This window comes from Equus quagga, chromosome 8 (assembly GCF_021613505.1).
Source record: "Equus quagga isolate Etosha38 chromosome 8, UCLA_HA_Equagga_1.0, whole genome shotgun sequence".
NCBI lineage: Eukaryota > Metazoa > Chordata > Mammalia > Perissodactyla > Equidae > Equus > Equus quagga.
The window spans coordinates 112,344,368-112,368,458 of record NC_060274.1 but is presented as its reverse complement, the minus strand read 5'-3'; the positions used below and the strand labels follow the sequence as shown (position 1 = coordinate 112,368,458).

The window sequence follows — 24,091 nt, the reverse complement described above, 5'->3', positions numbered from 1 at the left end:
ATGAGCCAGAAAATGTAGGCTCATCCTGTGTTTGGAAAGAACTTTGCAAAATTCAGCAATGTGCGAGACCAGGAAGCAGCTTCTGCTGCCACTGCAAATATTGTTTTTACAATTTCTGGGCCTGTATGAAACAAAGCTGAATAGTTTTTTTAAGTGACTACTATTCGCTGCAATGCTAAGAGCTCACAGCATTAGTTTCCATTTCCTAACCTCCAGCTGGCCGTGGCGGTGTTATGTAAGGCAATGCATCTAAAACTTGAGTCTCTATCAAAATCACCTGGAGAGCTGGTTGGAACAGAGATTCCTGACCTGACCCCAGAGTGCAGTGAGGGTCAGGAATTTCATTTCTCACAAGCCCATGTGATGCTGATGCTGATGCTGACAGTCCATGGACCACACTTTGAGTTGGGCTGGTACAAGGCAGTGCTTCTCAAACTCTAAGATGCATACAAATTACGTGGCTATACTGTACAAATGCAGATTCTGACTTAGAGGGCTGGTGCTCTTGAGGGTATGGAGAATTCCATGGTGTGAGGGTGGGCAGGGAAACACACTTTACTTGCACCTTTGTTCACATAGTCAGATGCCTATTCAGCAATTTGACAGATACAAAACAAAAACCTTAAGCATTAGTCCCCTGCCCTTTTTTTGGATGGAGACACTAAAGAAGAAATAAGTTAAATGGCATCCCCAAATCAATAGTAAAGTAGGGAACTGAGTGGATATTTCCTCGTGTCTAAGGCATGAACAATTTGTAGACTCCTGTAGACATATATGGCACGGGAGGGTATCCACTTCAATTGACTGTTTCCATAGCTACATGTCCAGAATGTCAGAAGATCTGACTCAGGAGAAATGAGGAATTTCTCTTAAGAGAGTTCCTCAATTTGAACCACCAGGCTCTGCCTTGCTACAAGTGGAAGTCATTTTGCAAAAAAGTGACAGCAGTAGAGGAATCTCAGAGGGTAAGACGATGAGGAATGTTCAATTCTACCTTCATACTGATAGCATTAGAGGCATAAGAATTGTGACATTTTAATTTAAGTACTGTCAAGAATCTTAAACCCAAGACCATGAATCTTATACCATAAGGGGAAAACATGCACACACATGTCCTTGTACTAAGGAAGTCATCATTAATTCATTCATTTTCCTTCACTCATCTATTCATTAAATATTGAGTACCTCCTCTATGGCAGACGCGGTTCTAGGAGCTGGGGATTTAGGACAGAACTACCTGTAACAAATTTCCAAGCTATTCTACCTGTTGGAAAGTGCCTTGGATGCTGAGGCAAGAGATGCTTGGTTCTATGCTTTTACTTCTCTGTGAGGCGATATGGGGGAGTAAGGGATTTAGAGCAACGTGTTGCTAACCGCCTGAGAGCCCAGGTTTTCCCCCAATCTATAGTAGATTGAGACTTTTATAAAATACAATAGAAACAAATTACTAGAAAAAAAATTTTAAAAACCACAAAGATATATAAAACACAAATCTTTTTTTTATTATTAGATCAGATGATGTCAAGTTGCTTTAAAAAATGAGAGGGGGCATCTAGACGCTTACTCTCAAATTCTGTACATCTCATAGCAGATTGGTAACCAACAGTCTGCAGACGAGCATACTCCTCAGACTATGCTTTGAGTACAACTCATTTAGAGCACTGACTCCAGGGTCAGGTTGCCTGCCTTTAAATTACAGTTCTAGTACTTGCTAGCTATGTGACTGTAGGTAAGTTACTTAATTTCATTGTTTCTCAGTTTCCTCCCCATAATAGGAATACCACCGTCACAAAGCTGTTGCCAATAAATGTAAAACACTTACAAGTCAATACATATAAAGCACTGAGAAAAGTGTCTGGCTCATAGTAAATGCTATTACACTGTTAGCTGCTGTTATTATTACTATTACTACTACGAATGCTATCATTACTACTATTACTACTTCTATGAGTCCTACTGGTACTATGCTGCTGTATCATTTGGGGCTAACACTTGCATAGCTGTTTCACCTATAAAATGGTACTTGTAATCTCTTCCTTCCTATTTCCTTCCTTCCTTTCCTTCTATGAATTCTGTGCCTAGAAAGTGAAATTACCAAAGCAAAATCACGTTATCACCCATGGAAATGTCCATTATAACCAGTTGTCTATACTGCCCAGATGCCATTTCAGAGAGGTAAGGACCAAGTGTCCGAGGGTTCTCCACATCTGCACGTCAGCACAGAAATGACAGCAGCACTGAGACAGCTGTCTTTCCACTCTCCCTGAAGAAGTCACTTGGGCTGATGCTATGTGACACTGGGTGCTGCCTCAGGGGAAAGGCACAACCCTTCTGCTCTGTGACCAAACAGTCTAGTAGACGGAATGACTTTAAAGCACATTTTTATGCTTAACGTCACTGAATACTTAACCCACCTGCACCTTTCACACATACATATTTCTCCAAGCTCCCTTCTTAAAGTTGTTTTGGATTCTCAGCTGAAATTTTTGAGAATTATTTACTTTTTCTTCAAATTAGTCACCTACAGTTAGCCAGGAGCGGCAGGAGGAGTTAGCCTGAGCGGCTGGGTTTGCAGGCTCTGCTTTGGCGGCCCAGGGTTTCGCCGGTTCGAATCCTGGGTGTGGACATGGCGCTGCTCATCAAACCATGCTGAGGCAGCGTCCCACGTACCACAACTAGAGGGACTCACAACTGAAATATATATACAGCTATGTACTGGGGGGCTTTGGGAAGAAAAAGGAAAAATAAAATCTTTAAAAAACAAGTATCAAGGTGACACAGAAACACGTTTAAGAAACTTATGTTAGAAAACAATTTACAATCAATCATTATAAAGCAAGGAGAAAGGAAAATAACCATCTTCTCATTTGCTTTTTAGATCTCACAAGTCTGAGAATACTAAACAAATTTACTGATATGGTCTAACTAATTTGCATTCTCATCAAATAAAATTTCTATAAAGAAAGAGGGCAACAAAACAAACATATAAGAAAGGTGTTTTGGCTCAGAAAACAAATTTGGAGATTAATAACTTGAATGGCCTTACTTTCAAGATTTACTCATTTATAGAGAATGATCACATCTCGACTAGGTCAAAGAGAGAACAGGTAAATTTGGAGTTTTTATCTAGCCTCAGAATAGAGTAATTGATTTAAAGAACAGGAGGCAGAGTAACACATATGAATGACTGGGGACGAGGTTGGGAGTGATTTGACAAGCACAGCAGTTGACTGCCCAGAGGTGTCATTTAGCTGGCAGTGTATGGCCCTGATATGGCCCACATTGCAGTCAACTAGTCATGAGTTTTCATGTGTCTTTGCCACTCAAGCTGAAAATTATCATGTTTAATAAGCCAGTATCTTTAGTTCACAGATTCACTCTTAGTACATTGTCGTCTTTTGTTTCCTTTAAAATTCAGTACACTAAGCATATTAAAGTTGCTCTGCACAGCATATAGCATGACACTTCAGGGACACAAATACTGAAAGGTTTTCTGATGGAGAGGAAGTTAATGATATGGTCAGAAAAAAGATAAATGTAAACAAGTTTTTGTCACTCTCTATTTCTCATCTTCCCGCTCTGACTCTGCTGTTATTTATAACTCAAAACTTATTCACTGTCTCTATCCATCTATCCATACGTGTATGCATTCATTCAATAACTTATTTATCAAGTACTTTCCTGGTGCCTGGTACTGTGTTATACTTTTGGAACTTATGTTCTAGTGGGAAAGGACAGAAAATAAACAAGTTAGAAAATAAACTAATAGTTACACTTGTGTTAACAAGGACAAAAATTGAAGTGTTAAAATAGTGACTAACTGGGGAGATCTATTGGGGATCCTGCCAAAAAGGAGAATTCCGTTCAGATGATTCAAATGAAGAAACATTAGCAAAGAGATGACTTACAGAGGTATCAGCATCACTGAAAGCAACAACAAGGATGCCGAGGCACCTAGAGACTAGTAACAGCAGAATGCTATAATCAAGGGGCAAGGAGAAGAAATGGCGTTGCCAGAGTCCAGTGAGAGCTGAAGCTATGGACAAAGTGTCACCTGGCAGGACCTCTGGTTATGAAGGGATGATGCACCCACAGCCAGAACCATGATCCAAAGAGGAGAGGAAGGAGACAAGAGATAACCCAACTTCTTCCTCCTCTCACCCTCCAATCTGCTGCCAGTGCTTCCTATTGGCAGAACCTGATCGTGAGTCACTTGACAAGGGAGCTTTGGTGCCAGAGTCCAAAGAGTTTGACTTTAGTGTTGAGAATGGACTGGGGGGCTCAGAGGGGAGGGGAGAATCGAGAATAACCCGGGAAGGGGACCTACTTAGGTAGGATAGTCAGGAGAAGTTTCCCTGTGGAGGTGACATTTGAAATGTGACTTAGGGGGAGAAGGTCCCAGCCACGCAAAGAGCCAGTGGAAGAGTAATTCAGCACAGGGACGAGTGAGCACAAGCCTGTACCATTCTCCCTTCTCTGCATCCCGTACTCAGTACAGATCCCTCAGGAACATATCTGACACAGACCCAGACAATCCAAATGAACTCTTTTCTAGGTTTGATGCTATTACTCAAGTTCTGGGAGAAGTAAATGCCTCTATTCTATTTTCTCAATACTATAGGAGAGTTTCTTTTAAAAAAGAATGCTCATAACTAGGACACTTCCCTATGGAAGGTCCAGCATTTCTATTAATTCTAACGTACAAAGAAGGAAAAATCAAGAAAGACACATGTAAAGGCAGGTAAGGGCAAGCAAGTGAAGCAACTATAACTCCCTTCCATTTATACAACTTTTCTTTGAAGAGCCTAAGCCTTCCACATTCTGAGATATCCTCACATCATACAAGTTTTGTAAAAAATCCTAGTGTGCACATCATTCTCTTAAACGAAGAAACATTATAAAGATTCAACTACAATGTAATGATAGTTAACATATACCCATAATTTAAACTCATACTCATTTTCTTTTAGTTTTATATTTACCTCCAAGGCATTGGCTAAAATGGATATAAAATAAGTATCTCAAGCCTATTAATCCAAATATCTACTGACAAATTATTTTATTTCTATTGCCCAGAAACCATTTCTTTATATAGTCAAAGTAAAATTTTCAATATTAACAAGATCATCACTGAATCAAATGATCTGACTTTTGAAAGCCAGTTTGCTGGTCGGTTCCAGTTCACCGTGAGCTAGCCAAGTTCTTTACAGTAAGTCTGCCCACAAACGATGCAGAGGGTTTCCTGTTGATAAGTAAGCTTAGGCTGAGTAACTTCCTTTCTGTAAGTCCTTCACATTCCAGGATGCATTCACCAATGGAAAAAGAATTCCTTTCAATGACAAATTCCAGGCAATTAATGAGAAGTTGCCTGCATGTTAATGAGACTCACCATCTCCCATATTCAAGCTAATCACTTTTTTCTTAAAGATCTTAAGGAATTTCCATTATCTCTACATTAGTCCTAAATTTCCCTGGTGCCTGTTTAATTTATTTCCTCTTGTTTTGTCCCTGATGACTGTGGAAACAGATGGTAATTATTCTTTTTTCAATTTGTGACTCTTGCCAAGTCAATGAAAAGTGTTGATAAAAACAGCAAGTTCAAAGTATATCATTACCTGAAGGAGAGGCCGCTGCACACCCAGCACCTTCATGGTGTCTGCGTTAGCTAGGATCTTCAAGGGGTCAGATGTTTTAGTGACTCCTTCAATCTCCTTGTTGATCTCAGCCAAGACTTGATTGAGAAAGATGTTTTTGATGTACACAGTCAGAAATTCTCGAAGAGGACATTGTTTGGCTGGGCCAGGTCCCAGGGCATGCTCAATCTCCTGAATAAATCTGGAAGACAGACAGAGTAAAATGGCTGCTAAATGTATCAGAAAAACAGTTAGAGAAATATGACAAAACACACATGGGGATTTCTAGGCTTTGGCTATTTCCATGAAGAGATGCGAGGAAATTCCCAGAATTCTTAACAAGAGCATCACTATATTATTCATCTATATCTTTTTTTTTTTTAAAGATTTTATTTTTCCTTTTTCTCCCCCAACCCCCCAGGTACATAGTTGTGTTTTTTTAGTTGTGGGTCCTTCTAGTTGTGGCATGTGGGATGCCGCCTCAGCATGGCTTGATGAGCAGTGCCAGGTCCGTGCCCAGGATCCGAACCAGCGAAACCCTGGGCCGCCGAAGCGGAGTGCGTCAACTTTACTACTCGGCCACGGGGCTGGCCCTTATATCTGTTTTATTTATTTATTTATTTTTTAAAATACAAGTTACTTCACTAGTTGAATAGAAATTGGGTCAAATAAAAAAATGTGACTTCTAAACTATGGGGAAAAAAAAGGAGATACGAAAAAATATTTTTACTAATTCAAGAAAGAAATAAGAATACAAGAAGCAAAGGAAAGCATGATAAACAGAAAAAAAATGTGATTAAAAGCACACCCTACACATATAAAGATTCTCACTGAGATCTTTATATGTGTAGATAGAAATGTTAAAAAAAACAAGAGAGAGAGAGAGAATAAAGGACATTCTTTCAATTTGTGATGATGCGTAAGTTGTGAGGTTATGAAAGAGAACAGGATGGGAAGTGGGGACAAAGGAGAACTTCAGCCTTATTTGTAATTACCTATTTCCTTTATTAAAAACCCTTAAAGCATATATAGCAGAATGTTAATAACTGTCAAACTCAGAGATGAGTATGCAGATGTCATATTATTCTTTGTACTTTTCTGTCCTGGCAGTTCCTGCTTTGCACAATTCCGATATGCAATTTATGTTACTACAGTTTAGTTAACAACACCAGTCCTCCAAAAACAAGGTTTCAGTCCAGTTACCACAGTATATTACCTGTGAGTAACAGCATAAAGGACAAACTTTGCTGCTAATTCTTCTGTCCAGAAATCTCTATGTAAATAATCGATGTTCATCATGATCAATTATCAATCATGCCACTTCTTTCAAAGTCTAGCGGTGATTGATCACTGTACATCTCTCATTCGGTTCATGTACAGACAGTATAGCCTGTAGTTGTGTTGTCTCCTTGACTCCCAGTGATAAACCCATGTGATATTTTACAAAAATGGATAATTAAAAGAGTGAATTGGCCAAAAATGATAAGAGTACAGAAAAAAAAAAAAACTAAAAGTGATAACACTGGAAGTGAATTTGAATTGAATATAAATGGATTTATGGAAGAAATAGTCAACATTGCCCCATTTAAGAGGCACACGCAGCCAGAGTGAAGGTGAACTTACTGACGTAATGAGGAAAGCGGTTGTGAGGAAAGGGAGAAAGACATCCCAGAGGAAGTGATGCCGGCAAAAAACTTCACCTTAAAGGAACTCTTGGAGATATTTCAGGACATGGAAAAGCAAACAACAAAATGCTGGCAATTGATCTAAACTTGGAAGGAGGAATGACATTTCACCAAGGCATAGAAAAGATGCTCACTGTATACTGTAAAATATGCAACAAAAAGAAGGCGTCAAGCACTATTGAAACTACTCTTGATAAGATTTAACAAAGAAATAAAACCTTACCTCTCAGTGTTTCTAATGTCCCAGTGTATTAAATACATATTAGTTTTCTTATTTTTTATTTCTGTATACATTTATAACTGACAGTAAGAGAGTTTGAATGTTTTCATAAAAATTTTTTAAAGTCTTGAAACAACTGCGATTTTCCCCATTGGTTAAGATTGCTTCACAGTGATTTTTACAGTTCCACAATGCTATACAAAGCAAGGGCTGCCTTGTAACTTAAAATTTTCTCAAAAAAAGTAGAAAGGAAATCAAATCAAATCAAGATAAAAAAAATGAACAACTAACTGGGAAGATATATCTGCAACTTGTATCACAGATGACAGCTAGGAAAAAACCAAACAACTTACTAGAAAAATGATCAAAGGACACGAAAAGATAGTTCGCAGTAAAAGAAAGACAATGGCCATTAAACATAAGAAAAAATTCTTAACTTCATTCATAATGATTAAAATAAAAAGTAAACTATACTGAGAAGTCATTTTTTACATCCATGCATTGGCCAACTTCCAAAAGTTTGAAAACACACTGTTGGCGTAAATGTGGGGAAAGAAGAATTCTCGTATATTGTTGATGAAAGTGAAAAACAGTACCACCCTTATGAAGGGCAAATTGGCACTATCATTCATAATTACAAATGCATTTCCTTTTGACCCAGAAATCCCACTTTTGGGGAATTCATCTGACAGCTATACCCGAATATGATTATATAGATCAGTGTAGCATTGTTTTTATGGCAAAAGACTGTCAACAACTCAAAACATCCATCAATCAGGGATTAAATAAACTGCAGCATATCTACACATTGGAATACAGTGCAGCAACTCTGCCGCCAAAACGTGGAAGCTTTTGATGCACTAACATGAAAAGATCTCCAGGACATATTGTTAAGCGAGAAAAGCAAGGTGCAGGTCACTATGTATTTAGCAGTATTTACTACACTGACCTTTGTGTAAGAAGTACGTATCCCCGTTTGTTTATTTTATTATAAAGACACCCTGGGAAAACTCACAAAAAACTAATAATTGTGAATACTTGTAGAAGCAGGGGTAGGGGTGGGGTCTGGAAGAGGAGTGGGAATAAGACTTTTCAATTATAACTTTTAATAATCATTTGATTTTTTAAAACCATGAATGATTAGCTACTTAAACAAAATTAAAATAGAAAATAGAAAAACTACCTACAGTAATATCAAAGAGTATATTTCATAAATTGCTTTCTAATTAGACCACATTTCAAAGTTTGGTGTAAATGTTCCTTAAGTTTAGCTATTTAACCTAATAAAGAGTTCCTTTACTTAATAAATACATACATTGTGGTTAATCTTGCATATAACCAGTTAAACATTCCATTAACCTCTGGGTTGTGTGTGTGTGTGGTGGGGAAGGGAGGAAGTACGTATAGGATTATCATAACGAAAAAGTAACCCAAAGAATGCAGGAAAGAATGTGGAAACTGAGAAGCAATGAGGAACAGCAATGAGGCTTCTTAATTGATGTTAGCAACATGGAAAAGGAAATAAAAGCATGACCCCAAACAAGACATAATATATCTTCAAGGAGAGAGTGAGTGGCAGAAGGCAGGGAAAAAAGAAAAAATAAAAGTAGACCGTTAACCATGGCCGTAATTTTAAGATTTCCAAATCCCACATCTTGCTATGTTGACCCCTTCTGATGTCACCTAACCCTGAGAGAAATCCCCCACCCAGGTACATCTTGGTCTCCTTGGTCTGCCTCGGAAAGTAAACCACGGTTATTAATTTGCTAATGAGTAAATACACCAAAGGTCTTTTTGTCTTATTTTTTTTAATATTATGGGAATCAATCATCAGAATCCCTATTTATTCTTTTCAATGAGACTTAGAAAAAGAGTTTTCTGAGAAGTACTTCTTACATTTTCAAAATCTTTAACATTTATTAAAACAATATTTTTAGCAGTTAACCTGCTCCTAAACAGTGACAGAAGGCTCTAAATTATCCACATTTTCTTTTTTTCTAGTCCCTTATTTGCCCTTGGTGTCCCTAAGACATGAAACTGCTCTGAGCAGCACTGATGGAAGGGCTCCCATCACTTCCAGCTGAATGATTTCTCTCAAACACAAATCATTTATTCCCTAAAGCGCACACATCAGTCTAAAATGACACATCCAGGTTGATGTTGTCATCTCTACCTCGAGGGGACCCATTCAACATGTTTCCAAATCTGCTTTCAGAGCTGTGAGGGCCCTCACTGTGCAGAAAGCATGAAACATGCGAGAGAGGATGAAAGAGAAAAATTATGGCTGTCTTATCAGCCCCTTTTTTACCGTAGTCAAAAATGGGAAGCAATTACATTAAATGGGCAAACTGCCCTTTCTTGGGCAGGAAGGACACAGAATAAGAACTTTCCTAGGTATCCAGCAGATAAACCAGACTCACAGAAACTACAGGGAGGGATGATCTAAGGAAGCAGAGTGGCCAAGAGCAGAACACTTAGGGTGGGTCTTCCTGAGTCTGAATCTTGAGTGTACAGACTTGGGCAGATTACTTAGCCTCTCTTAGTCTTACTTCTGTATTCTATAAATAGATATGATAATACACAGGATTGCTTTGATGATTAAATGAGGAAATAAAAGTTAAGCACCAGCACACAGGCTGACACATAGTAACTGCTAAGCAAATGGTAGCTGCTGCTATTTGTATAATTACTACCAGCATGCAAACCCAAATGAGGTTGGAGATTCAAGGCAAGTGTGACATTTTTTATGATTTTTTTCACCTTGTCCTTTACTTTCCCATGCAATTGTCCATAATCAGCAATTTGGACCACTAGATCAATACTTTGACTATTTCAGCAACACTCTGATGTAGAAATGACCAAAGGTCCATGTGACCAGGGGCCAAGCGTAAATTGCTCACTGCTGTATCCTCAGTGCCTTTAGTGCTCTATGGCTAGCACATAGTAGGTAGGACCTCAGGAAATATTTGATGAAGGAAGTGCTGAATAAAATAATTAACAGGTCCTTTAACTTCAACCCATAGTTCCTGAGACTAGGGTTTTACCTCTCTGACAAATAATGCCCTTCTCCCAGGAATTTGGACTAAAGGTCCAAATAAAAGATTAAAAAAAGAAAGAGAGAAAACTCATCCCCATCTCCACCACTGCAAAGGTTGCCTCTTACTGAAAGAACATTTGCTAGGCCTTGGCCACATCTCCATGTTGTTTTTCACTTTGTACAACATGATTGTTCACAATATGGTTGTTCCTGCGTAATCTGCTCTTTCGCAGAGTATTATAGACTCATTCCATCATGCTAATGAACACATTATTAAACCAAACATCTATTAGAGAACATTAATGCTGTTTCCTGGTTTTATTATAGATAATCGTATAGTGAACATCTTCATTTTGCTTCTGTTTATTTCCACAAGTTACTGGGAATAGCTCCTCATCATCTTTCATGGATGAGTCTATACTTCATTTTCCTCAAATTCCCACAGTATACTGCACAGCTCTGTTCACCTAGTAAGTACTTTAAAAATGATCCGATGGACACATAGATCAATGGGACAGAATCAAGAGCCCAGAAATAAACCCACACATCTATGGACAGCTAATTTTCGACAAGGGAGCCAAGAACATACAATGGAGAAAGGAAAGTCTCTTCAAAAAATGGTGTTGGGAAAACTGGACAACCACATGCAAAGCGTTATCTTACGCCATACACAAAAATTAACTCAAAATGGATTAAAGACTTGAATGTAAAGACCTGAAACCATGAAAATTCTAGAAGAAAACATAGGCAGTACACTCTTTGACATTGGTGTTAGGAGCATATTTTCAAGTACCATGTCTGACCGGGTAAAGGAAACAATAGAAAAAATAAACAAATGGGACTACATCAAACTAAAAAGCTTCTGCACAGCAAAAGAAACCATAAACAAAATGAAAAGACAACCTAACAATTGGGAGAAGATATTTGCAAACTATATACCTGAGAGGGGATTAATATCTAAAATATATAAAGAACTCATACATCTCAACAGCAAAAAAACTAACAGCCCAATTAACAAATGGGCAAAAGATCTGAACAGACATTTCTCCAAAGAAGATATACAGATGGCCAACAGGCACATGAAAAGATGCTCAACATCACTAATTATCAGGGAATTTCAAATCAAAACTACAATGAGATATCACCTCACGCCCATCAGAATGGCTCTAATTAACAAGACAGGAAATAACAAGTGTGGAGAGGATGTGGAAAAAAGAGAACTCTCATACATTGCTGGTGGGAGTACAAACTGGTGCAGCCACTATGGGAAACAGTATGGAGATACCTCAAAAAGTTAAGAATACAACTACCATATGACCCAGCTATTGCACTGCTGGGTATTTATCCAAAGAACATGAAAACACGAATGCGTAAAGATATATGCACCCTATGTTCATTGTAGCATTGTTCACAATAGCCAAGACTTGGGATAAACCTAGGTGCCTATCAAGGGATGAATGGATAAAGATGTAGTATATATACACAATGGAATACTACTCAGACATAAAAAAGGACGAAATTTGGCCATACACGACAATGCGGAGGGACCTTGAGGGTATTATGCTAAGCGAAATTAGTCAGAGGGAGAAAGTCAAATATCATATGATCTCACTCATAAATAGAAGATAACAACAACAACAAACAAACACATAGAGACAGAGATTGGATTGGTGGTTACCACAGGGGAAAGGGGAAGGTAGGAGGGCAAAAGGGGTAATTAGGCACACATGTGTGGTAATGGATTGCAATCAGCCTTTGGGTAGTGAACATGATGTAATCTACACAGAAATCGAAATACAATGATGTACACCTGAAATTTACATAACGTTATAAAGCAATGTTACAGCAATTAAAAAAATAAAAATAAAAAATAAAAAAATAAAAATGATGTGTTGAATGGGAGACAGGAGAGAGTCAAAGGTACAGAGGAGAATCATCAAAAAACCCAGTTTTTCCAAGAATGCTCCTAATCAGCTGTACGAAGTAAGAAAACATTGAATTTCTAACAGTGAAAAGAATCTCATTAGGAAAGAAAACACTTCAAAGTTAAAAGATGGAACACAGATGGAACCCTGCCACAAGGGTATTATCTAATCTCATGAAGTGCTTTCACACCAGGGATTTCCTATCCTTGTAAATGATGAGAAGGCAAAGACAAAGCCCAGGTATGTCTTGTACATGGAAAGAGAAGGAGAATTAAAGAAAACGATCTACATAATGCTATATGCAGAGCATCTAATTACAGGACTTTGAGGAACTTTCTTCAGATGAGCCTTGTAAACCTAAGGTTGCAAAGACAGATGAACCAAAAAACAAATGAGTAGGCAACTGATTCACACTGCACTTCAATGTCTAAAGCATGGATCTTATTTCCTAAGTTCTAATATTGCTATTTGTAAATATTTAACCAAAGGTTTTCTTTTCAGAATATCATCAACTAGGGAGCCTCCTAAAATATGCACATATGCAGTACCTATATTTTAAATGCACGCTTTCTTACAGCAAGTATGTGTCCTTTGGAATGCATACATGAACACAGACTACCTATATTTGACCCAGTATTTTCAAAATTTTTATCTTGATTTGATTTCTATCCAGGGAAATTGTAAACTAATTAAAAGTTCATTCAAGCTGCCTAAGCCCCTCGCTTAACCCAGCCTCCTTATCACAAATTCTATTTCATTGGAAAGCTCCAATTCTTCCATTTTATCTCAGCCAAGAATTATGGTGGGTAGCAGCTGGAAATATCCTCGAACACGGAGGGCGTACAGTGTATTTTGGAAGTTGCAATGAGAGCAATGATATTTATCCATTTGAATAAAAATAGTTGCTCATAGTAAATATGTATTCCTTACATTCACACCCTAATGAGTTTTTAAAATTCTATGGCCAACTCTATCAGTAATAGGACAAACTGACATCACGTGCCTCCTGATATGACAGAAGAACACAGCATCACTTCTCTGATATTCTTGCTAAAAATGTCTTGAATCCAATCATGGGGAAACACCATCTTTCCATAAAACCAAAACACAAAGTCAAACGTGCAAATTTCAGAAAATTCAAACTCCAAATTCTGGCTTTTGAAGTACAAGGAATTTATTCAGGTCTCTTTCATGAACAGTGTGTCAGTGTTTATTGCTAATTACATTTTTAATGTGTACGTTTGTATATAATCTGTATCACACAACATACAATAACAATTTTTTTCACTTTGATGTACATTATCACACGTGTTTTGGTAGTTTAGGCTAAATAACGTACACTAAATATTTATCTGAAAGCCTTGGGGATTTTTCTGCTGATCCCATGTATTAGAACTAATAGAAATGTGTGATTTATCACCCAGACCTCCCACATTCTGCAGGAACTCAGAACATTGTTTCCACGAACGTACCTTCTAATCTAGTCTTGACTCTGCAGAGATATTCCATGCCAACCTCCACCAAGAAGCTCTGAATCTCTTCTACTGCAGAACAGCTTTAAAGATATTTTTAAAAATCTGAACCATCTTCCCTTCATTTTCGTCCAAGGTTTCTAAGTGAAAAAATCCATGGTATTTACAGGCCTGCAGAAGCTCTGCTCAAGTCATCCAGCATATTCAAACCTAAGTCACCAGGGCACCATCCACATCGTGCAGCACTCCACCGTCCCATTTAATATATGTACATTTAATCCTGTTGTATGACACAGAATTTATTAATGTCTACCTTAAAAACTTAATTAGCAATAAACAGTGATGCACTGTTTATGATAGAGACACGAATGAATTACGTGTGCTTTAAAAGCAAGAATTCTGAATTTGAATTTTCTGAAATTTGCACTTTGATTTTGTGTTTTGATTTTATGCAAAGAATGCAAACAACAGCAGTAACAACAACCCTATAACATGAATGACACATGAGTTACAAGGAGACATTTTCCTCCAAATCCAGTCTATATAAATAATCTTTGGACCCAGAATGAGAACAGAATACTGCCTGCCAAATGCAGAACTTTTCTGCAGAAATATGGGCCCATGTAAAAAGATGCCAAGCAGCACTGATAACAGAATCCTGCATGCGGATGACACTTTCTACACATCACTCCAAGGGAAACAGTGGACTTTTATGAGAACACAGTATACTCAAAATGCCCACAATGCTTGATTTTTAGGAAAAATGTCAATTTACAACCCATAATAAAATCTATTCCCCGTGTCGGGGAGGAAAAATTTTCCTTTACCCTACAAAAGTTCTTTCAGTTGGTCTAACAAACGAATGGTCATAAGATAGATTAACAGGAGAAAATTAAATTTAATTCATATATATGGGAACCTCACATACATGAGACAGTGAGAGACCCACATACATGAGAGGTTCATGGACAGCAAGGTAAAATGAGGTACACACACCATCCTGAACTAAGAAATGGGGAGAGGGGCCTGGGGCTTCAGAGTGGAAGAAGACAATTCACAGGACGATAAGGAGAGTTTGGTAATTTGATGTTTGTCCTGCCATATGGATGGGTTACTCACATAAAATTTATCTCTGGTAATAACTCTCCTTCCGGGAAAGACCTCCAACTTAGATTCTTCTAGCAAGTTAAGGGAGGAGCAGAAGTTTCTCCTGAGCCTGCAGGTCTTGATGGGGTTTAGTTCTAAATAATCCACATGCCAGAGTGACGCATCTTGAGGAGGCCTGTTCTGAACCCCTTCACCAGACACAAGCCCATCCTTGCACAAAGAACTGTGACATGGTTAAATGGGCCTTTGGAATCAAACCCAAGTGGGGCCGTGCAAAACGCTGGAAATAAGTGTGTAGACAGAAGCCACCCAACAAGCATGGCTCCTTTAAGACATTATTTCTTACTTGATCAATTACTCCCAGATATGACATTTAAGGCACAGAGCAAACTGAAAATAACTTGGGCAAAGAAGGAAAGAAACCTCAGAGGAACTAAATGGAGCTATATTCAACCAACTTGGATTATCTGACTCAAAAACCATCATTTAGAAGTGATTTACAAGGGACTCATTCAGAAACAGCAGCAACAGGCATATTTAAGACCATAAATCAGAGGAACATGAAAACCAAAGAAAAATCCATAAAGGTTAATGCACTTTAGAGCACATTTGCCTCTTAATTCATGGGAGTAAGTCATCAGCACATCAGGAAGAGGCTCCCCCCCAGTCTGTAATTGTTCATGAGTCTAACTACTATCTGTGATTTTTGTATGTAAAGATTTTCTGAGTAAAAGTGCAAAATAAGCTCATCGTTGCAGAGCCCAGTCATGTCCTCAGCCCATACCCCTAGGACACAATTTGCTGAACTAACGCAATAAAAAGGGATTTAGGTGCTCTTATTTGTAGTGAGTAAAATTCATGCCTAGGACTAGAGGAGAAAAGATGTAAAAATCATTAAGTAAAGGGAGAAACGAATATTATCTACAAAATTTGAACTCTGCAGGCTTGTAAACAAATTTAACTTTAAAAAATCTTGCCATGACTATATTGCGAGTGATTTGTGACTACATTTAAATGCTCCCTCAGACTGAAAAGCACTTTAGGTAAAATGCAGTAAGCCTCTTTAAAATGACAGCTGTTTAAATTTTTTAAGCATATAATTTGGAAATTGAAGTAACTCAAACTCTGACCCTTAATATCAAGCAATCTTTTTTTAACAACAACAACAAAACCCCCCACACATATAAATAAATAAATAAGGGCTATCAATATAAAACTCAGAGACAAAATGATAACCCTACTTTTCCAACAGGCCTGGAATTCCATTTTTATCTTTCCCATTTATCTGATTTATATTAAAATAACCTCTCCTTTATATTTTTTTATAAAAGGATGTCAGAAAAATTTTCAAGAAAAATTGCTACTACAAAATGTCTATCACATCACACGTAACTTATGTGTAACATATTAAAGATACTTTAAGTGTTCCATATCAGTTTAGCCTTTAGATATTCCAATGCAAGACACAAGGGAATCTGGCAAATCTTTTAGCTGATGCTATGTGAGTAGGAGCTGTATTAATAATTGCTTACAGCTATTGGGCTCTTACCATGTCTTGATCGCAGAGCTTTATATGGATTATTTTATGCAATTCTCACGACTCTATGAAGTCTGCACTATTACTATCTGCATTTTACATTTGATGAAACTGAGCAAGTGAAAAAATAACAGTAACATTATTAGCCGACAGTTATATTGTGCTTACAGTATGCCAACACTGTTTTAGGTAATCACCATGCTTTGCTTCACTTATTCCTTAGAACACTATGAAGTAAATTGCTTTTAGAATTGCCATTTGGAAGAAGAAATGAAGGCATAGAAAGGTTAAGCACTTTCCCAAGGTCATACAGCTAAGTAAGTGATGGGGCCAAAATTTGAACTTGGTTGGTTCGGCTCCAGAAGCCACACTGGATTTCACCACCCTCTATTCGACATACTCTTCTAAGATCACTGCCCTAAATGCTCACCCCTAGGGTTAGGACTTTTGAGGGGGGCTGGTAAGGGGAGGACAATCGACAGAAGTCCATGCAGAAAACCCTAGAGTGTGTGCTGATGTAATGGAACCTCGTGTGGATTAAGAGGACCATAATATTGCTAAATACAAATATCTGATTATACCAAAGACTGAATTCTTTCTCCTGAAATATAATAAACCTCATCACCAGCTCTGACTTCTTTCCTCAAGCGCCTGACCTACATTTTTTTTTTGTTTGTGTTTTAAAGTATGGATATTTTATTCCAGCTCTGGGAAATGAAAAAAAATGGGAAGAAGGGAACACATCCTTCCACATACCTTTCTAATTTAGCTGACATTAATTCAGAAAAGCTAAAGCAACTATGTATGTGTATATGTATAAATATTTATATGTAGACATACATAGTTTTTCAGATTTTAGTCTCATCAGTGTTCATATATTTACTGTTTTTGTTTTTTTCATAAACATCCTTAAAAGTCATCAAACGCATCCTAATACTTCTACCTCTGCCTCTTCATCACTCATTTAATATTGTTTGGATTGTGTTCATAGTTGGTGTTTTAATCACCTATGTGATTGGTCAAATGGTACATTAGAAGATGTGAGGGAAAGACATGGTTTAACTTATACTCTGTGCGTCACAGTTACCCATCACGATTGTTTTCATCATTATTTGCAGCTTCACACATCTTGTAGTTCTCTACGCAGACCATTTCAGCTTCTAGTGCTGTACATATCTACGTCTTCTGGATGGGACTGCCCGTGATCCATGAGCTTGGGGTCAGGCATAAACTGTGCAGCACCTGAGGGGGATTCTGATTTCCTCTTCGTTTCCGAGCTGAGTTCCGTTGGCAAAGGCACTGAGTCTTTCAGGTCGTGAGTCGTTTTTGCAGGTATTTCTATTTCAGCAGAGCTTCCTAGCTTAGTTTTTTCTTTAGGTTCAGGAAGTGACTCTTTTTTGTTGTTTTTTGTCCACAATGATTTAACTGCTTCATAAATTTGCTGGCTTGTAGCATATGCCTTTCTCTCAGTTACCTTTGCAATTATTACTGACTGAACTGGGTAACAAACAGATGCTCCTAAAGTGGCCAGCCCCAGTGGATAAGCAATTTTCTTAAACCTAGAACCTTTTCTCGCTGAAACCAAGCCTGCCAACCCTGAGACTGTAATGACTCCAACTTTCGAAAGAAAATCTCGAGGTGGATTCTTCAGATAGATATAGGCATCTTTTCCAAATTGTACTGTATCCATTATCCCATTTTTCACAAAGTCATAAACACCCTTCCACCAGCCAATATAACGACCAGTTGTAGAGCGGATGGACGCAAAGCTCATTTGTAAATTACCAGGCTGCTCTTTAACATATTTAGATCGGAGAGGTGGTGCAATATGGGGAGCTGCTCTGGCTTCACCAGCTGCTTTTTGGAGTCCTCTTCTTTGGCTGCATACACAGTTATAGATGCACATATCAGACCTGTAGGCATGGTTGTCAGCTCTTCCATCCTAATGGCCGCCATATCTGTGACCCTCTCCGCCCCGGTTTTCTATGGAGAGCCCTCCTGACCTACATTTTTAATCAGCTGTTAGATACATTCAACTGGATGTCCTCTTGATAATTCAAACTTTGTCCAAAATCGAACTCTTTATAGCTGCCCTCCCATTATTATTTCAATGCTCTTCCTTCTGTGTTCTCTATCTTTGTACCATCCTTATTCCAGCTACTCAGGCTCAAAGTTAATCATCTTTCACTCCTTCCTCTTATTTTCAGCCTTGCTACTCATGCAAGAAGCTTCCAGATAGAGACATTCTCTTTATATTGTTTCTTATGTTCATGCATTTGTTCACTTGTTCATTCCTTCATTTATTTAAAAAATATTTACAGAGTGTCTACTTTATGCCATACACTATTCTAGAAACTAAAGCATCCACAGTGAAAGAATCATGCCCCAAGGACTGCCATTCACATAGCATATGATATGAAGGGTACCACCTCAATTAGTTTCTTGCTGGAGCCTGGACAGACATCCCTGTGCCCCCATTTGTAACATCCAGCACCATAATTCAGGCTTTTATTAAATGAGATGATGTAGATGAATGGACATAATTTAATAGAAGGTAATTTATTTCCCAGGCCTCTCTAAAACAATCTCCTAACTGGTTACTCTATCTTTAATGCCCTCTTCCTTCAATTTAGCTAACATACAGCTATTATATTAATCTCACTAAAGCACAGAATATATAACTACTTGGAGTTTCTTGAACATGCTCTGCTCTCTCTCGCCTCCGGGTCTTTGTACATGCTGGTCCATTTGCCTAGAACACTCTCCCCATACCTCTTTTCCCAAATGTCACTTGCCCTACAGCCACTAGCTTAAATATTACTTTCTCCAGGAGGCCTTCTCCCTTGAGTCTAGATTGAACGCCCTTTCACTTTGCCCCCACAGCACCCTAGGTCCACAGAATATTCCTATTGAGGTGTCTGTATTCTCTGTTAGTTTATAAACATCTTGAAGAGAGGCAATGTGTCTTGTTTATGGTAGATAATGTTTGGTACCTAGGGCGTAATCAAGAAATATGTCTAACATATTTCCACTTCTAGTCATCAGCAAACTTTGCTCTCTGTGTACTCCCTGCATTTTTTTTTTAATTTCATGCCTCTTCTCATGATGTCCACGTGGTCTACTTGTAGTTCATCTAGGCATTTTCTAAATCGTGGTAAGTAAGCCAGAGTGGAGGTTTGAAAACCTGTCATTTTCACCATAGCCTTCCTCCGAGGACCAATTCAAAGCTCACTCTCTCAGAAAGTTTACCCTTATCTCTGTCAACCAGGTGATTAATTGAACTACTTTACTTCATTACATAGCACACATCTCCCTATTGGAATTAAGCTCCTTCAGAGCAGCAACTGTGTACCTCTTTGAATCATACTTGAAGCACTTAACTCTAAGTCAAGTACAGTGAATACAGTTAATAAACATTTTAAGAAATGATAAAATTACATTTCTATCACAACTTACTTAGGCTTGTCTTGAAAGACTGGTCCTTTTTAAAATGGTTACAATGCACAGATTACTTTAAGGCTATGTTTTCAGGAATAAATATGGCTGGCTAAACAAGGTAAGAAAAAGAATAGAGATAGTGAAAGAAAAAAGCGAAGTTTGTGAAGTTAAATGATGCATGCGTTATGTTAAATGTATCAATGTGAGGCATTTTTAGGCAAACTATTGGCAAATCAAAACCTGTTCACACTCCCAGTAATGTAAAATTTAGAGAATATGGCCTAAGCTGAATACTACTTGGGCATCGATGACAGAAGTGAGAGACTTAGAAGTATTTCATGTGCCAAAAATATGAATTGTGAGCCTGCTGTGATAAAATTACAGTACACGTTTGTTGGAAGAGACAGGCCGGCCACTTGGTTCTCTCCTTCACTCTTCCTCAACAGGATGGATTTCATTCTATTTAATAAATGCATGCTTTGGAAAACTCAGTTTGAATTATCTCTAATGAGCCTATTTGGCAGCTAACCTTGTTCCTGAACTTAGCTTATAATTATTTCTTATCCACTCTTATGTTTATTACCACCTGATTAACTGCCAACCTGAATGCAAAGTGCTCTAAGAAAAAGTGCCTGGGAAACAGGGAGTGACCCCCTAGTCAACAATTATGATATGTGGAAGTCACAGACATCTCTTGTCCCCTGAACTTTTCCACTTTTATCTCCTTAGTCACATACTTGATTATTTCAACTAAGCCATGACAATCTTCTTCTATCACTGTCGGTTCCTTTCTCTGCTCCCGCATCCACATTTTCTCAGACCAATACCTATAATTATCTGGCAACAATATTCACAAAGTTATTTTCATGATGTCTCAAAGTTCTCCAATTTACCTCCTACAGAGCTCTTTCCTATTTGGAAGAGATTATCCGCTTTCTAGAGTCTCACTTTTGGCCATCTATTGTCATCTCACATTCCTAGGGTTTCAACATGACAAAACAGATTGGGATGACATCAACTTAATATTGAAAGTGAACTAAACTAACTATTTTTAAGTTTCTCAGCTGGCCGCCTACCATTTTTGTCTTAGCTTCCTTCTAGAGGCCTCAGAGTCATTTCCTTCTTTATAGTTCTACTTACTAAATAGGAATTAGAGACTTTATAATTCCCACCATTCTATTTTATTCAAGTTTTCATATCCTCTGTAAGGCTAAATCAGAGTTAAAAATTATGCTAACAAATCTGAACTGCAGAAAAGTATAGATAATTACATTTGTATATGGAATAATACAGAAAAAAAAGTTTCCTGTCTAGCTGATTACTTGTAGGTGAATATCTATCAATCACATAGGCATTATAATGATGGAATACATAATATTTCCAAAGAAAAACTAGACCCTATATAAGAATTTTGATTACAATATTACCAGTTCCAGCAGAACTGATGTTCATCTGGATTAAGCTGATGACAAACACCTACAACACATAGAAGATAAAACAGCTGTCCGACAGTCGGTGTCTGTAATCAGGTTACTCGGTGAGGCACACTCTTGGGCTGATTGTTGCTACTAAGTGCAGCTGAATATGCAAGAGACAGAAAAAGCCAATGGAAGTAATTTGAACATAAAAAAAAAAATCCATTGTAAGCCCTTGTTTCATTTGAGAAATGTTTCCTGTTTTCAAACCAATAGAAAAAAACATAAGGCATGAATGCTTTATCATAGCACAAATATGCAGTGCATCTTAATGGAAAAAATTATTTCGGAAAACTTTGTCTCGTATGAAACTTGTGAAAAAATTTCTAGCCCAGACTGGCAGCTAGTTCCCTTTGACACTTTATTTTCAATATAAGAGTATGCATAAACGTGTTCATTTTTATGAAGTCAACAATGAAAAATTATGGCTACAGGCATGATAGCCACAGGCACAAGAGATAGTTTTGAATTTAGCATTTATGTCTTTAGATTGTTGCTATGTGCATTCATACCTACTAATACTTTTATTTTTATATCATTTCCCATGTGTGTATTTTGTTTTGGCAGCCATATAATAAGCTCCTCTTGGGCAGGAGATATTCATTGTATTTTCCCTCTTTTAAAAAAGTATGCAGCTGGACACATTTTACTCTGTCTTTGACAAATTCTTGGTAATAACCATTCATGCAAGACCCCAGCAACAATCTGAAATACAGTGGTAAATCTTCCAAACATCTAACTAATTAATTAACTCAACTAACATCTACTGGCCATGTATAAGGCATGTCCTAGGAGCCGGGGATGCCAAGTCCTGTAAGTCAAGTGGACACATGACGAGCTCTCTTCCGTAGTGCCTGTTAGCACTTACAAAGGACTTTCACATCGTTGAACCTCACTCTGTTTTGGGGGCTGCTTTGACAATGATAGTTATTTCCATTTTACAAATGAAGGAATTGGAGTTCAGAAAGATAAGTAATTTGCCAAAGGTAACACTGCTATCAAGTTTTTAAGATTGTGTCTTGAACCTAGATCTGGCTTCTAATTGCTTCATCATTCTTTCTCCTAAAAATGGTAAAGCCCATATGCATGAAAATTCAGAAAAAAGTAAAGGAAATGGTCAGAGATTCAATGATTCTAAAAAATTTCCCAATGTACTCTCTTCCGAAGATAGAAAGGCATATTTTTCACAACTAAGTTATAGATATTGTGGTAGTTTTAAAATCACTGGCAAAGTCAAATGCATACAACTTTGTTGGAAAAATGAGTGAGAAAAATGCATATATAAAAAAGAGTGACATGACAAGAACCTCTAGTATCATTGTGTTTATTCCTATAGGAAAGGATTCCAGAATGTGTTACAACATGACACCAATGCCACACACAGGCCCAAGGAGTTATGAGAGATCTGGAATTTTATAAGACTCAATCACAATGTTAGGCCAAGCACAAAATCTGTATCTTCCACCTCCTAGTTCAATGTTCTACTCTTCAATGACAAAAGTGAAAGAGTAATTAGACTAGGTGGGTTTCTCTTTAACCTGGTTGGCTATTTCTCCCAACAGTACAATTACCCTGCTAATGAGATTAAATTTGGTTTAACGAGAGGATTATTTCACAGCAGAGCCCCTGCTGACTCCAGTTCCCAGAGGACCCATCGTTCTGTAGATGCACCCATCTAACATTCATTTGCCTTAATGAAAGCCAGACATAAGAATCGGGCCTACACAGTAGCAAAAAACACAAGGGCTTTTGTTTATATGGAAAAAGAGCCCCATTTAGTCAATCTGAATCTTCCTAATACTCAGTGAAATATTTATTAATGAGTATCAGCACAGCAAGCCAGATAGTCTTATTTGCATTAATTTAAGCCATAAATAATTGAAGGTAGATTTCATCCTTTAAGTCATGGTTTTAGAAAAAACTTCTCAACAGCATGCTGAACAAAAAGAGACCATTAGTGAAGTAATGTATTAAAAGTTGAGGGTGGTAGATGTTTTGCCTACCCTTGGACTACATGGATTGTTTCTCAATTATATATAATTCATTATCCTGTTATATTCACCTCAGTAGAGGTGACAGAATGAGACACTGATAATCTTTTCTTATTTCTGTCGGTCAGGATCATAGGAAATATATCTGTGCTATTCATCAGGTTGGATCAAAAATTAGTTCTGAGCAGATCTGCTTACCCATTTATTCACTCTCTCACCAAACATTTAGTGTGCCTACTGTATGTCAAGCATCACTAGATGATAAGAATGAAAAATGGATAAAACATAGAACCTGCTCTTAAGAGAGCTCAGGCTAAGGCAATGCTGAACCAAACCACAACTCACACCCTATTAGAGGTTGTGAAATAAAACTAAAGGATTGCAATCATCATTGGGAGAGACTGATATGGGGTGGGGTGGACTGAATAGGATAGAAAATATCAGTGTATTACATATAATAATGGTAAATACTGATTTGTGTAATCTTTAGTTTATATGTGTGTGTGTATATTATTTATTTATTTGGGTTTTTTTTACACACATGATGTAGGAATGTACCAGATCCTGGTGT

The 24,091-nt window shown here is 37.7% G+C and overlaps 2 protein-coding genes across 2 annotated transcripts in view; both read right to left on the bottom strand.

Annotated features, from left to right (window-relative positions):
- The window catches only part of EXOC4 (exocyst complex component 4), a 736,410-nt gene that overhangs the window by 216,679 nt on the left and 495,640 nt on the right, over positions 1–24,091 (bottom strand). The window contains exon 11 of the mRNA XM_046669741.1: positions 5,616–5,835. Within this exon, the coding sequence (XP_046525697.1) occupies positions 5,616–5,835 (220 nt within the window). The remainder of the gene's footprint in view (positions 1–5,615; positions 5,836–24,091) is intronic.
- On the bottom strand, positions 17,717–18,582 carry LOC124243770 (MICOS complex subunit MIC27-like). Its single transcript, XM_046669742.1, is given in 2 exon segments — positions 17,717–18,443; positions 18,446–18,582. Coding segments are annotated over 2 exon segments (801 nt in total). The 5' UTR covers positions 18,573–18,582; the 3' UTR covers positions 17,717–17,769.